Source organism: Poecilia reticulata, linkage group LG21 (genome assembly GCF_000633615.1).
Source record: "Poecilia reticulata strain Guanapo linkage group LG21, Guppy_female_1.0+MT, whole genome shotgun sequence".
Lineage (NCBI taxonomy): Eukaryota > Metazoa > Chordata > Actinopteri > Cyprinodontiformes > Poeciliidae > Poecilia > Poecilia reticulata.
This window is the reverse complement of record NC_024351.1, coordinates 11,203,698-11,218,788: the sequence shown is the minus strand read 5'-3', so window position 1 is coordinate 11,218,788 and position 15,091 is coordinate 11,203,698. Positions and strand designations below refer to the sequence as shown.

Sequence of the window (15,091 nt, the reverse complement as noted above, 5' to 3'; positions counted from 1 at the left end):
TTTTGGTGGTGTTGTTTCCTCATTTGGCCGGGAGTTGTTTGTTGCCTTTTGACCTATGTTTTGATTTGAGGGGGCTTTTGGGGGGACAAGGTTGCTAGGCGATCTACACAAACTTCTGACGGTAACTGACGGCTGGCTGTTTTGGACATAGTGCAGAGAGTGAGCAATTAAGGTCCAGACAATCAATTAGCTAGCGTTGGTTGATGAGGGAACAAGGAGGGTGTTTTGATGAGTGAATTGTATTTATTGAGCGTGATGTTTATGTTTCGACATGAAATGGTGTTAATATTTGATTAACTGTCGAACAGTTGAAACAGTTGGAATACGTTTTTAGTTCATTTGTAATATTGAAATGTTGCAGTTAATTAAATACATGTATTGTAAATTTAATGATATTACATAAAGTAAGGTTTATAGGTTAAGGTAAAAGGTTAGAGCCACTAAGAGTTACTAATGGTATTTTTTATTTGTATGTTTGTAGCTCTTACAAAGGCTGCTGAATAAAGAAGCGTCCCGGGAACCATCAGTTATTTAGAGAGACCCATCTTTTCAACTGGGACGCTACAGCTACAGTAAATGGACCAAAAACCTAAAATTACAAAAGTGTACATAAAAATATTAAGAAAATAATAGCCTAAATGAATTCATTTAGGCTATTATTTTCTTAATATTTTTATGTACACTTTTGTAATTTTAGGTTTTTGGTCCATTTACTGTAGCTGTAGCGTCCCAGTTGAAAAGATGGGTCTCTCTAAATAACTGATGGTTCCCGGGACGCTTCTTTATTCAGCAGCCTTTGTAAGAGCTACAAACATACAAATAAAAAATACCATTAGTAACTCTTAGTGGCTCTAACCTTTTACCTTAACCTATAAACCTTACTTTATGTAATATCATTAAATTTACAATACATGTATTTAATTAACTGCAACATTTCAATATTACAAATGAACTAAAAACGTATTCCAACTGTTTCAACTGTTCGACAGTTAATCAAATATTAACACCATTTCATGTCGAAACATAAACATCACGCTCAATAAATACAATTCACTCATCAAAACACCCTCCTTGTTCCCTCATCAACCAACGCTAGCTAATTGATTGTCTGGACCTTAATTGCTCACTCTCTGCACTATGTCCAAAACAGCCAGCCGTCAGTTACCGTCAGAAGTTTGTGTAGATCGCCTAGCAACCTTGTCCCCCCAAAAGCCCCCTCAAATCAAAACATAGGTCAAAAGGCAACAAACAACTCCCGGCCAAATGAGGAAACAACACCACCAAAACAAAACAAAACAAAACAAAACAAAAAAACCCCAAATATATATAGATGTATTAATAAAGTCATTTACAAGTACTCCTGGAGCTAACTGTTAAAATTAGACATTTTAGTGTTGGTTACTGGAAAGTTCAGAGTATGTAGGTACTCCTCTCACTCAATACTTTTTTAGAAATGTATTTTGGTGAAATTATAGTCGCCAAGTTATTGAGGGGATAACTGTAAGCTTTTCATGTCTAGTAATGTAAATTCTTATTCTCTGTGAAATAGCCCAAGTTCAATAAGATTGAATGGATACTAAGGGATAGATAGACAATGATTTTGAAGTCTCGCCACACTTTTACTGCAAAATTTTAAAATGTCAAGATGCTTTGGTTTAAACTGCTCCATCGTAGCCGCGGTTGTGTGCTTGATGTTGTTGTCATACAGGAAGATGAACTTGTGCCCCAGTTTCAAGTCTATGCAGCCTCTAGCAGGTTTTAAAGTACCACCAATGCTCCATTCATCTTATTTTTAGATTTTGTTTACCTTTGTTTTGTTTAGCACACTGGTTTGACATTTATTCCATTTCTTTATCCACAAGTTACAGAAGCACTCTGTAATGTCATCAAATCAAACCTTTCAGACGAATTTAACACGATAATACATCACCTTTGTTTATTTTACATATTCTGTTTATTCATGAGTGAAGAGATATATAAGATCTTCATATCTTATTTGTCTTCACGCACTGTCTTCCTGTCTGAGCGAGACTTTTCTGTTATGCTCAGCAGGGGTTTTACACCTCCTAAGGTTAGAGCTTCATGTACGACTGCATACACCTCAGTAGGGCTCGCAGCTGAACATTTTCCATGGAGCAAATTAAAAGAGAATATTGAGGGTGGTGCGCAGAAGGTAGCGAGGTCAAACAGTAGGAGGAGATAAAGAAGGGTAGGTAGGATTACTCAACCGTGACCTAGTGAAGTGGCAGATTTTTCCACTGCAAATCAGAAAGCCTCACTGAGCTAACCTAGAATATCACATACAAAGAGCCAGACTCATGGGTTTTGTACCACAGTTTGCAGAAAACTCATACTTTGGCATTCCTGCCAGTCAAAAGTTATTTCGCACAGTAAAACTGATCCCTTGGTTTTTTTCTAACAAACGGTGACATCAGCAGTAACGTACAAGATTTCAGGTTTAAGGTCCCTTCCAAAAAGTATTCACAGCCCTTTATATCTTTCACATTTTTGCGCAACTTTAATGGGAAACTGTAAATCCTTCTCTCCTTCATCTCTTTATACTGAAAAATTGTGCACTATTTTGTGTTGGCATATCACCAAAAAATACATTAAAATTTAAGACTGAAATGTAAAAAACTGTGAAAAAGATCAAAAGGTGTGAATAATTTTTTTTTAAATCTGTAATTTCCCCTTAGTTGAATTCTCCGCATATTTTAATGTGGCTTTATTTTATCTATAATATCTTTAGAGCTATGAGAGTTCTGCACAATATAACTATTAGCTCCAGCAGCATGCAGTACAGCATTAAATTATGTGTGGCTTGTTCGCAGAAACAAATTACACACTAAATTCATTATTTGTGGAGATTTTTAGTGCAAATATTTGAGAACTGGTCAAACATCCTCTCACGTCAGTAGCTGTATATGAACTGAAGCGTTTGGTGCAGTTAGTGAAATATTTTCTAACAAAATTCCTGAACTTCTGAGTAAAGCTAGATTTTTTTTTTTTTTGCTATGCTTTCTATAGAAAACCGCACAATGCTTAGAGCCTCTTCCCTGCAGGTCTTTACCAGAATGACCAACAGAGACACAAAACACAAATAGCTTTAGAGTTTCCCAGGTCACAGTTGAATAGGGAAGTAGGTACAGTTGCATAACACCGTGTTCCAGCTGTTTACACAAGTATTATCATTTTTGCACTGCTCTGAATTTACCAGAATTTCTGCACACGAGCCTGCTTACAACACAAATTACCTGGGAATCATCACATGCAAGAGTCTTTGTATCAAAAAGCCCTCCACGTGAACCAGTTTTGCTGCCAGCGTGTTTACAAATGAGATCCAGTGGGGTGGAATTTCCAACCGCCCTGTGTTCATTGTATTGTAAATGCAATAAGGAAGAAGAAACTTACAGTAAAACAAAAGTTACACCTAGCAGGGGCAGGTGACAGGAAACGAAAAAAAGAACTTTGTCATGAGGGTAAACCGTGCAAACTGAGTACAATCATAAAAGTTGACCTAAAGTATGTACATGTTTTGTATAACTAAAAGTGAGCTTTGGTCTTTAAATCATCTCCACTGTTTTTCACACAGGCTCTTGCGTGCATGCCTGAATTGGTTTTAAGGATACTTGAGCAAACCTGGACTTTCCACCGCAGAGCAGCTAATTCAGGTTAGGGTGTGCACCAACAAAAGCGGTGCCAAAACACATTAATGAGAACCAAAACTTCCTTTTCCCAGAAAAAGAACACACACGTGCAAATGTTGTTTTAACTTTTATTACAAAATAAATGAACTGCTCGTTGCAGCAAGAGAGGCCAGTGTAATTACATGCAAAGGAACATCTGCAGCTTTCTGCAGACAAAGAGTACAAGAAGAGATAAATAGATACATTGTCCTACATCACAAAGCAGCAGACCTTAAAAAAAAAAAGAAAAAAGACAGAAACATTAAGCTGCGTTTTATTTTTAATATATTACATTTTTTATACTGGCTATCAGTTTGCTGTCATAAGCAGGGGTGCGATTAGTTTGCAGAAAGGTACATTTTTCAATTTAAAGGAAACCAAAATATCATCTGCTTAAGAATGCATACTCCAAACCAAATACGAAAGGCCAAGCTTTCATCATTTCATATGCACAGACTGTCTCTAAAATGAATGCAGCTAAAACAATTTCCATTTGTAGAAGAGGTAGCATTTTCGGGGGCACCTACGTTGATAGTTTGGCACTTGCATCGGGGCACATTTCGAAGTCGAGAACAACACATCCTGATCCTGTTTTTGTAAATCAGCGTTCAGTTTAAGCGGAATCGCACCATTTCCCATCAGAAGAGCAGATTAATATGGTGCACATTTCTCACTAGATATTAGAGTCAACTACGTATAAAGCCACTATTTAATAAACAACTTAGTTAAAAAAAAACTTTAATTATTTAAATCAAAAAGTTCCAGCTGCATTCAGGCTCCAGGTGTGCTACACTCCATCATCTGGCAGTGTTCAAAACGACACCACCGACCTTCCGGAGATCTGGATGTCATCAAATGGAAACAGCGCCAGAATCTAGAAGAAAAACAGAAATAAGTGTCAAAATAACCTCAACTGAGATTAAATGCGTTTTTTTTTCTCCCAAAAGACATGTAGTTTTTGACAAAAAGTAAAAACAAAGCAGTACTAAGTCTTCAGTACATAAAGGTGCTAAAATGTTTTAGACTATGTAAAAATTTCAGCCGCCTGTGTAATCGGCCTCTTCTCGTAATCCCAGATGCAAGCGATGCTGGGATCAGATATCTGCGGGACTCTTTGTTTTTCTTGACATTCTGTGTAGCTTTTATGACTCCGACTTTGTTTTCAGGTTTGCTTGGAAGCTTGTCTGCAAAACATCTCACTCATCACCTTGTGCAAAAACTGAGATATTTCTTCTGTCAATTTGAAGGCTTAGAAAAGTTGTGCAATATCCAAAAAACCCGAGATGAGGTAACTTAACATGACATATAAAAACTGCTTTGCTAGAGTGGCTGAGGCTTTCAGATTTAAAGATAGAGGGAATTAAACTGTTGAATGAAAACAAATATGCGAACAAATAAAGAATTAAAAAGTAACCTGGGAATTTTACAAACTGCAAGTACAAAGATCCTGGGACTTAAGAGGAATATTTTTCGTTTAGTAATAAATCATCTTAGGGCTTCAGAGTTTCCATGCAAAACTTGCACCAGACTCAGAGATGTGCAGCACCCTCCACAATTATTATCACCACTAATAAAAAAAAAATCTACAAATAGCTGATTTAAATACATGTAGACATTTCCAACCAATTCAGGAAGTCATGAAATACAAATGATTTTCTTTTTTTATGATTTAAAGAAAGAAAAGTTCAATTGAAAAAAAGCAATCAGGTCACATTTATGTTATAAGAATTGATAGGACTGTCAATAACATGATTTCCCTCCATCAAATTTAAAGGTTTAATTTAACACAACTTGTTTTTGGGTATTTTAACTACTAGATTAAATACCCCAAAAAAGTCTTCCTGTCACCTGGTGAGTGTTTTCAGACAAATCTCTGACATATACGTCGCAAAAACGAAACCTAAACTTTAAATTCTGGTTCCTATTACTTTTAACATTCCCAAAAACAATCAGCACCAGCAGCTTACATCGTTGTTTCCGTCGGCCAGATCCAGCGCCGTCTCGTCTTCCATGTTTCGCAGCATTTTGTCGGCGCCGAACTGGCAAAGGAGGTCGGCGATTTGCGCGTCTTGCCTGCCTACGGCGAGGTGCAGCGGCGTGCAGCCGTTGAACATGGGAGCGTCCACGTTGGCCCCCTCCTTAAGCAGCAGCTTCACCAACGCCATGTCGTGCAGCTCGACGGCGAGGTGGAGAGCCGTTTTGCCGGCAGTTCCCTCCTGCGTTGGGTGAAATTAGCAAACTAAATCAAAACAGCGGTTAAAAATGTGAAAAGCTTTAAGCGTTTTTGCTTGAAATTAAGAAGGACGAGTCTAGAAATTACAGCTTATGTAACAGTTTTAGTTAGTTTCTGAATGTGAGACAGAGCGGCATATTGGGACGGTGATTTAAACCGAGAGGAATGTCTGTGGTGGTTCTAAGATCAACAGCCATGTTCCCTTCCATCAATAGAAAGTTAAGAGCGGCAGGCGGCCAGCCTAATCATATCTCAAATCTAATTATGTCTCCCTGAATTCTGCAGGAAGCCCTGAGCTCAGCTCGTATCACTATCAACATAGGACAGGTGCAGCAGATTTATAAACGGGAACACAAAGTACGCTAACACGCAGTAAACAAGGCGGCAGAAGCCGACAAATGGGACAAATATTATCAGGAGAATTCACGGTTTTTATACGGCTGTAAAAGCCATTTTGTCACCCAGTTTACTATTCATGTACAATATTTGCAAACATCAGAGGGGATTTGGTGACAGTTTCCTGCAGGTGGACGAGCACTAATTAATAACTTGTTAGTTTCAAACCAACTTCAAACACTCAATTGCAGAAAAACACCACAAGTTGCATCACAAATTCGCAGACTAACCTGGATGTTAAGATTTGCTTTTTTTTTCATCAGGAGCTTCATGATATGATGCTGCTTGTTCAGCGCTGACAGGTGAAGACAGGTAAGACCTGCAAGGAGGAAACCCACTTATTTAAAGCATTCAGTATGAGGCGTAAAAACAACAATAAGTGACGACTAACAAGAAAATTAACTAATTTTATTTTGGATTGATTACGCGTTTAAAATATTGCGCTAAAATTTCTTGAAGCCACTTCCAAATATGATCCAGTCCCCATTAAAAACACAAAACGTGCAGTTTTCAGAGAAGGAGACATAGCAGCTTTAGGGGTTGGCATTTATCTTATCGCTTATCATTTATCATGAAAATGGTAAATAAAAACAAAATAATTAAAAAAAAACCCCAGTGTGATCGCTCTGTTTCTCTGTTCCACGAGAGCATCAATAAATAAAAAAAAAAAAAAATCATAAAATGGAGTAACTGTGGGATATAAATCCCAATTTAAGAAAAAAACAGAATGTTTCTCAAGAACAATATTTATGTTTGTGGTGCTATGAATGCTGAGTGATGCAGGGAAAGCCATAGAGTTACCTAAAAAAAAAATAAATAACACATTAACAGCACAAGAGTCTTACCTCTCCAGTTCTGGGTCTGCAGAACTGGTGCCAGCGAGCTCGGAGGAAGGTCTCTGGTCATTTCTGTTACACACTCTAGCTGCCCGTGCTGGCACGCCACATGGAGCGGCGTGTTCCCGTCCTGGTCCTGCAGCTCCAGGCTGGCCCCCTTCTTCATCAGGGTCGTCACCACGTGCGTCAGGTTCAGATAGGTGGCCAGGTGCAGCGGGCTCTGAGCATCGCCAGCAAACAAGGATGGAGTTAAAAACACACTTGTCTCTTAATATCTTAGATTTATTAGAGATGCTACAAGGTATCAACTTTGATCAGCGAATGCACCATAGCCAGAGGTGGGCAGAGTAGCCAAAAGATTTTACTCGGGTAGGAGTAGATCTACTTCAACATATTTTTACTCGAGTAAAAATAAAAAGTAACCGTCTAAGAAATGACTAAAGTAAGAGAATAAAAGTATTTGGTAAAAACGCTACTCAGGTATTGAGTAACTGATCAAAATATCAATAATTTGAAATGTAAAAATTACATCTTCAGACAAAAATACAAAGTTATGTGGAAATTTTTGTTTTAAAAAATATAAATAGTTCATGTAAACAATTACAAAATAAAATCAGGCAAAAGAAACAGTTTTACAATTTCATTTCTTTCAATATAAAACTTGACACATTAGGTGATTTTCTTTTCTTTTTTTTCTTAGTTAAAACAAGCTTGTTCTTTATTCAGGGAAGCTACTCACAGTGGGTAGAGCATTCAGAAATTTGACTCAAATAAGAGTAGAAATACTTCAAGATAAAATACTGAAGTAAAAGCGAAATGTGCAATGCAGTAAAAATACTTATACAAGTAATTATTTTTCTAAAAGTTACAAAAAAAATGCAACTAGTTACTGCGCCAACTCTGATCATAGCCAACAGTAAAGACATTTTTGTGGCTGCTTGAGAGAGGGAGAGAGCAAGACTTTCAGCAAATAACAGGAAGGCTAAAAGCAGTGCAGGGAATTCTGTTCAATTCTTTTGAGCTTTTATTGTATTTTAAAGCATAGTGGGTGTGGTACTGTTAGCAGTCTTTTGGGAATCTCAAAGTTTTCAGAAGTACACATATTTAGATGGCAGTAACACTCTGTTCTTTGTTTTAAAGTAATAAAACCATGTGCAGCAACTACTCTCCCATGCATACAACATGTTCTCTGTTCCTAATAAAAAATAACTAAAGCATGAAACGGTAGAAAAAACTTTTTCCAATGCTATCCTTATTTTTGTTTTTTTTTTAATGGTATAGTGCTTAGAAAAAGTTAGGAAATCAGCATTTGTTGTGGGGTTTTTTTTCATCCACAAAGAACAAAAACAGAATATTTCCTGGTTGCATCTTCTCAAATATCAAGCCTGTTGATTTCTAACATCCACATTTAAACAACTTGAGTGTGTCTGCTACCAAGATTTCAAAAGAATGCCTTTAACTAACGACAGAGAGCAGGCCTGTACCTGTTTACACACCTCATCAAAGACAACCGCAAAAAAAAAAAAAAGAAGCAGTTCCAGCTGAGAAAGTGAGAGTCTAGCATTCATTCCAAATCAAACAAGAATTCCTGCTGTGCAGCTTTCTGGCGCACTGAGGTTAAAGCAAATGCAGTAAATGATGAGCCTGCCTCCATTGAATTTACACAGAATTTGCAGAAAACCTTAAGTATGCATAAACTTCAAAAACAAAACCATTCGTACGTGGCTGGATCTCTGCATGCCGACTCGAGCGTAATTTTTCTCTGTCTTATAATGACTGTTGAGAGGAAATTATGCAACTGAGGAGTGCAGCGCAAACTGAGTCAACGTATGAAGTGCTGACTCTTTATTTTCAAATGTTTCCAACTGACAGCTTGCTCCACGTTTGAGGCTCTAGATCCCACTTCCTGAAGGCCTGGAACAATTCCTCCACCCACATCCACACAAGGATACACTCCAACCAGCTCCCTGTGGTTCTATTTCTACACAAGGTAGAGGAGGGGAGTTTCCATTCGAAGTCCCTTATGAGCTAACGCTGGAGCCACCCACAGTGACGTTCCCAAGAGGGGACGGGCTGCGCATAAGGAGGAAGAAAACTTCTCTGGAAGTACACGGATATAAATATTACCTCTGCTTCTGCATTCAAGGTACTGGAAATGAGGAAGCAACACTGGGGAGAAAATTCCTAGCGGAAGCTGCCATTTGCTGATCAACCAACCTGATATAAATTGTTCTGGATGTCCAGGGCTTCTTTTGGGAACAGCTGTATCAACTCTTGAGAGATGAATATTTCCTCATGGATGATGGCTAGGTGGAGGAGTCTAAAGAAGAGACACAAAGACAAACATATTTGCATTTATGTTTAAAAGAAAAATGTCACATTGAGCAATATTTCGCTGTAACATCAAGTGGGTAGACAAAAAGTCAGCACTTCAACAAAATGTTGCATCACAATTTTCCTCAGTACTCATCTCAAGAGAGTAACACTTAGTGGGCCGTATGGCAAAACTGAGTGATTGGGATGTTGTGCAACCCAGAGACAGTTCTCAAGAACATCTTGCATCAGGTCGATACTGCAAAAGGAGGATAGTGATTTCAACCTGTAAGATTACGGTATGATTTTGGGAAATGTTTCAGTCAACGTGAACGGCAAAACAAAGCAAAAGCACTCTAACCTCAAGGCCTGCGTGGGAAGTTGTAGCAAACAAATGCAAGCACAAAGCAGGAAATGGAACAGCGCTTTGGTGCTTAATTTAGACCGACCGAGAACAACACAACGAGGGCCTCGCCGGAGAAACATCTCAGCATTTTCAGAGGGAGGCCTGGCCTCCACGTTTTACGTGTGCAAGAGTGCAAATTCAAGAAAGCGCACACTAATTCAGAGCCACCAAAACATTGCGCTCTGAGATGAAGTGTTACCTCAGTGTGATGTCAAAGTCTGACAGTTCTCGCTTCAGACTAAATGTCAGAAGTCGGACTCCGTTTCAGAGGCAGACAGAGTGGGATCAAAAGTTCCCACAATATGTCGCAGCACAGAAAACTCATTCAGCTTTCTGCGCTGAGAGAGGCACGCAAAAATGTCAACTTTCTCAAGTTACCCGTCAGACAACGTGGTGAGACGTAAAGACGACGCTAAACTAAAGCACTAATCCTGTTCCACAAATTGCAAAAAATATAATCAGAGAGAAAATGTTCAGAAAAGTAACAATTATATGTTTATTTTACATTTAACACATGCTATTAGTGCATTTATTCCAAGTTGAATGAAAAAGCATTTTATGAGACAGTAAAAAAATATAGCTTAGTTTGTTATACAATTCAAAATATCTCTTAAAACATTGCAAAGTGTTCAAACCTTTAATAAAGCTGATCACTCTATATAGTGTGTGTTCTAGTGCACTTTGATATTCAATATTTTTCCAATAAGACCACTTTAACACATCCAGTTTTATGTAATTGGTTGCAAAGCAAAAGTTGTTGTTTTTTTATCAGATTTTCTGTTTTTAAGCAGAGATGTTAAAATTTAGCTGATACAGTTTATTTACTTTTGTCTTGAACTGAATTACAATAATCTAACAAATGCTATTAAAAAAAAAAAATTCTGAGATAATTATGGAAAGTTGCTGGATAATTTTGGGGAAAATACACAAATGTGAAAGCAAAACTCTGAAAACAAATTAAAAGTTACCTTGGAAAATGTAATGTTTCCAAACCTGTTCTTGCACATTTGCAATAAAACATTAATGCCGACAGATAAAGTTGAGATTATCTGGAAGTACCTTTGAATGAACAGACTCATTCAAATGTTTGCAGACTAGTCAATGTGCCTCAAATAGAGCCCTATTAGCAATTTGGCATGAAAGGGACTTCCTGGTTTGGGTAAGTCTTGAATGAATAAGACCTTTAAGAATCCCACAGGGGAAAACTAGAGTTTGCATGCTTCTCTATCAGTGTTAATAGCCCAGTGTGGTGCGTTTCAGGTGTTTTTCCCTGTTCCCAGCAGGTATCTATAGTTAGGGTGCGAGAATGAAACCATATGGCTCTGGCAATCAGCAAACGGAAATCAAAAGAGGTCAGAGACACAACAACAGTTTCCGCAATTCTGCGACTGCATCACTCACTGGGCTGCATTTGTTGCAGGACTCTTTTGACACAGTCTGTCATTTTTAGTCGAAACACACCTGAGTGGCAAAGGTGACACCGGATGAGTGGTTCACACATTAGAAGGTCTACTGAGGCTATATATGGAGGTTGAGGTGTCTAGATTTGGTGCAAAAGAGGTGAGGTTTCACCACGTCAAACTGAGAACTTAAAAACGCTGCTCTGTCAAAATGTATTTTTTCTTTCTTTAAAGAAACATGCTCTGGATAAAAATACACAAAAAGAAAGTTAAAATGTGATTTATGAGGTGGAAAAAAAAAATCGCATGCATGTAGATACTGTCCTGTCCTGTCAAACAAGTTTTCTCTAATCTAAACCAAGATTTCAGCGACCTCTGCAACATGTGCTCTGTCTGTGATGCAGGGGAAGTCCAGGCCTATCTGTTTCACTTCTGTTTTCTGACTGACGCCTCCCAGCAGACTGTCCACATTCATGACATGGACAAAGTTCAATAAAAGCCTCCATGTTCACACTTTGAAATCCCCTTCAGCACCAGTTATCATGGGAAAACCAAGCCTTTAGATTCACAGTAATGAAAGAAATGCCACTTGCCCTTACATGGGTGCTTCAGGTTCTCATGAAATAATCTACTCTGATATTCTAGTTCTATAGGGACTTTTTGCTCCAGCAAAAAAAAAAAAAGCAAATTAGAATAAATTAGTTCTAAGTGAAAAAAATGTAAAAAGTCAGTAACAGTTTTTTTTAACATAAGAAAATATTTGCAATGCATACTCAAAACTACATTTCTCAAGATATAAAAAGTTTGATTTTACTACTAGCAACTGGCTTATTTTAGAAAAAATACATTCTAATTGGACCATTTTAAGAGTACTTCTGCAGAAAGTGGAGATATTGATTGTAAAAGGAAAGAAAACCTACGTGTCTCCATCTTCTGTAATAGTTGTGAGTAAATTATCTTGTTCTGAAAGTTCAGGCATCTTTGCTTGCACATCCTCGGCGCTGGAGATAGTGCAACCCTCTACGATGTCCGACAGGCTCTCCACCGTGATGGATGAGGACGTGTAGGCTGAGTCCAGGCGCTCCTCCCCGGTGGAAAACTTGTCCCTCGGCCCGCTGAAGTCGCTGCTCGGTTCCCGGGGCTCCTCTGAAGTTACTATGGAGGTGTAAGACTCAATGCCCGAGTCCATGCGGATGTCCTCTTGCAGGTCCTCTTTGCTACAACCGTCGCGCGACATGGTGAACGCTGGTGGCCTCCCTGGGTTTCCCCCGCTACAGCCGCCTTCCTTCCCGGATGATTTACAGTTTTCTAGCGGGTGTTGTAGCCGCTGGCTGCTCGGTGGTGAAACCCGGACAGGCTACCTCCGCTCCTTTATAAGAACAGAGAAACGAGCCGCTAAGTCTCATTCCACTAACCGATATAAAGTACTTCCCCTTGCAGTAACAAACCCTCAAAACTAAGAGATTGTTTGCTTTTGTAAAATAAAAATAAAAAGTATTAAACCATGACACGTTACTCCAAACGCGACGAAAACGGGTTTAAAAAAAAACACACACACAAGCGAAGAGTGGGGAAACGGCTCTGCTGCCGACTAGATATCCGGTAACAGCGTGAGCTCGAGGCGGAGAGCATATGAGCAATGAAAGGCGAGAATTGGAAGAGCTGTTTTTGTCAACCGGGGGAATCCCCAGTGCGCGTGCGGCAATAAACACTTTGTCTAACGCTCGCGCGCGTGCGCACACAGCTACAAGAAGCAGGCGCGCGCGCATACATACATACACGGAACAGAAAGCAGCAGCCAACGCTCTCAAGGCGGAAATGCAAACGAATTTCAAAATTAAAGCTGGGAGAGTTGAAGCTTTCGACTATGAAGAGTATCAAGTAACAGGTGTTTTCAGTAGCAGCTCAGTCTACTTCCTGTCTGCCGCTCTAGAGATCATATAGAATAAAACAATAACCAGACACAGCTACTAAACAAGCGACAGGGAAATGTGACTTTTGTTTTCAATCAATTCAAGAGACAGTGGGAACATGTTTTATTGTTCTGAGAGAAGGGGACTGGTACAAATTGCAACAAATTACAACAAATTTCAGCTGGACATACAAGAGGTTTTAGATCAGATCTCTAACTTGGAATGTTGTTTTTTTGTTGAGGTAAATTAACCTAATGTAGTTTGTTTTTGTGTTGTAGTTTGTAAATACAACTGACCCCTGACTATTTGCATATTTACTTGTGGAGCTTAACCAGTGGCCCCTCAGAAAATATTTTAGAGTGATGGGACACTACTGACTCGCGTATTTTCACAATTTTTTTGTGCAAACTAAAATATTTTAAACAAAATGCAAAATGTAAAGGTAGGAGCAATGCTACTTGTCACACTATCGGCTGGCATTTGCAAAGCAGCCAATTCAGGAGCGCTACTTATTTTGACTAGCTGTAGCTGATGGGCAAGAGTGGCACGAAGGAAGACTGTACATAATAATTCCAGTGGTCCACTGTGCATAGTAATGTACATTGAAGCATATTTGATGTTTGTACTATTAAAACAGGCAGTTATACACATTTTGATATTTTCTTTTTTTTACATCTTAAATAGGCATATTTGCAGATTTTAACATACGTATCAATTTAGTATCTCGATTCAGATGGGCATAGGTAAAGGTTTCGCTCAAACACCTCAGCTAAAAGAAGCAAAAGTGTCACAGGATAACTTAAGCCTCACCCGACGTGGGCAGTGTGGTTGACAGCAAACACATCGTGATCGTTCTATTCTGAGCAGCAAACAGGGGGCACCCACTCAGCACATGGGTGCATCCACTCTCCATTGACAGCATGTGTATAAAAGCATTAGAAAAATGTGTTTAGGTAAATAAAATGATAGTTTTAGCATCCTGTTTCCAAAGCTTCCCTGGGCACTGCCTATAATTCATATCATGAACTGACCTGCATGATATGAAAGGACGCCATGATCACTACAGGGTAGTCTTTTGTTGTTTGTTTACTGTAGAGCTATAATTTGTAAGCTGGAATATGCGACTATTTGCTGGTACTGACACTGGAAGGGCACATTTTCTCAGGAGAAAACCAGTTTGCTTTTGCTGGTCAATTCTGGTGACCAAATCAGGCGTTCAAATATTTTAAAACATTCAAATGTTTTAACAAAAGTTACTAAACAGAGTAATACACCTCCCAGTGGAGGAACATCTTAAATCATATTCTTAAAATGTGGCAAAGAGTGTAAGAAATATCCTCAATAAGCCTGCAGAAAAGACAAATAATGTGAAAACACACTCGCATTTACTCCATGGAGATTGCTGACAAAACTCCTTCTAGTGATGTTCCTGTTTAGACTAAATAAATGTAAATCCTGCAGTGTAATTATAACACCTCTTTATGAAAAAGTGTTTTATTTTTAAAAGCAAAAAACAGGAAGTAGCCCTTTGGCTATCACTGGTTGCTGCAAAGCCACAGATACATGCGGCAAAGTTGCTTTCTACAAACAAGCAAAAACTGAGCATTTCAATGTAAATATCACCATGTTGTATTGGACAAATTTGCAAATCAACAATGTGGTAATTTTACCATGATCTTGTTGTTATTTAACTGGATCGTGCAGTGAAATGTACATCATGTTTCTGTGCAAATCTGCATGGAGAAACTAATAATTGTTTTCACTGAGATCTGACACCACAAACACTAAGCGAATTGTAGCCTATCTCATCTTGCTCTTTTCCTTTTTGTTGCTGTGGCTCAACCTTTAGAGGGCCCACTTCCACAGCTGCTGCTCTGCTCTCAGAGGACCAGATTAACCATAAATGCA

At 38.6% G+C, this 15,091-nt stretch overlaps 1 protein-coding gene across 1 annotated transcript; it reads right to left on the bottom strand.

Moving 5' to 3' along the window:
* Positions 1 to 3,761: 3,761 nt before the first annotated feature.
* Positions 3,762 to 13,045, bottom strand: nfkbie (nuclear factor of kappa light polypeptide gene enhancer in B-cells inhibitor, epsilon). Its single transcript, XM_008397490.2, has 6 exons — positions 12,191 to 13,045; positions 9,369 to 9,471; positions 7,161 to 7,371; positions 6,546 to 6,634; positions 5,654 to 5,902; positions 3,762 to 4,560 (listed from the first exon to the last, which is right to left on the bottom strand). The coding sequence occupies exons 1-6, from the start codon at positions 12,505 to 12,507 to the stop codon at positions 4,498 to 4,500; spliced, it is 1,032 nt and encodes a 343-aa protein (XP_008395712.1). The 5' UTR covers positions 12,508 to 13,045; the 3' UTR covers positions 3,762 to 4,497.
* Between the last annotated feature and the right edge of the window lie 2,046 nt (positions 13,046 to 15,091).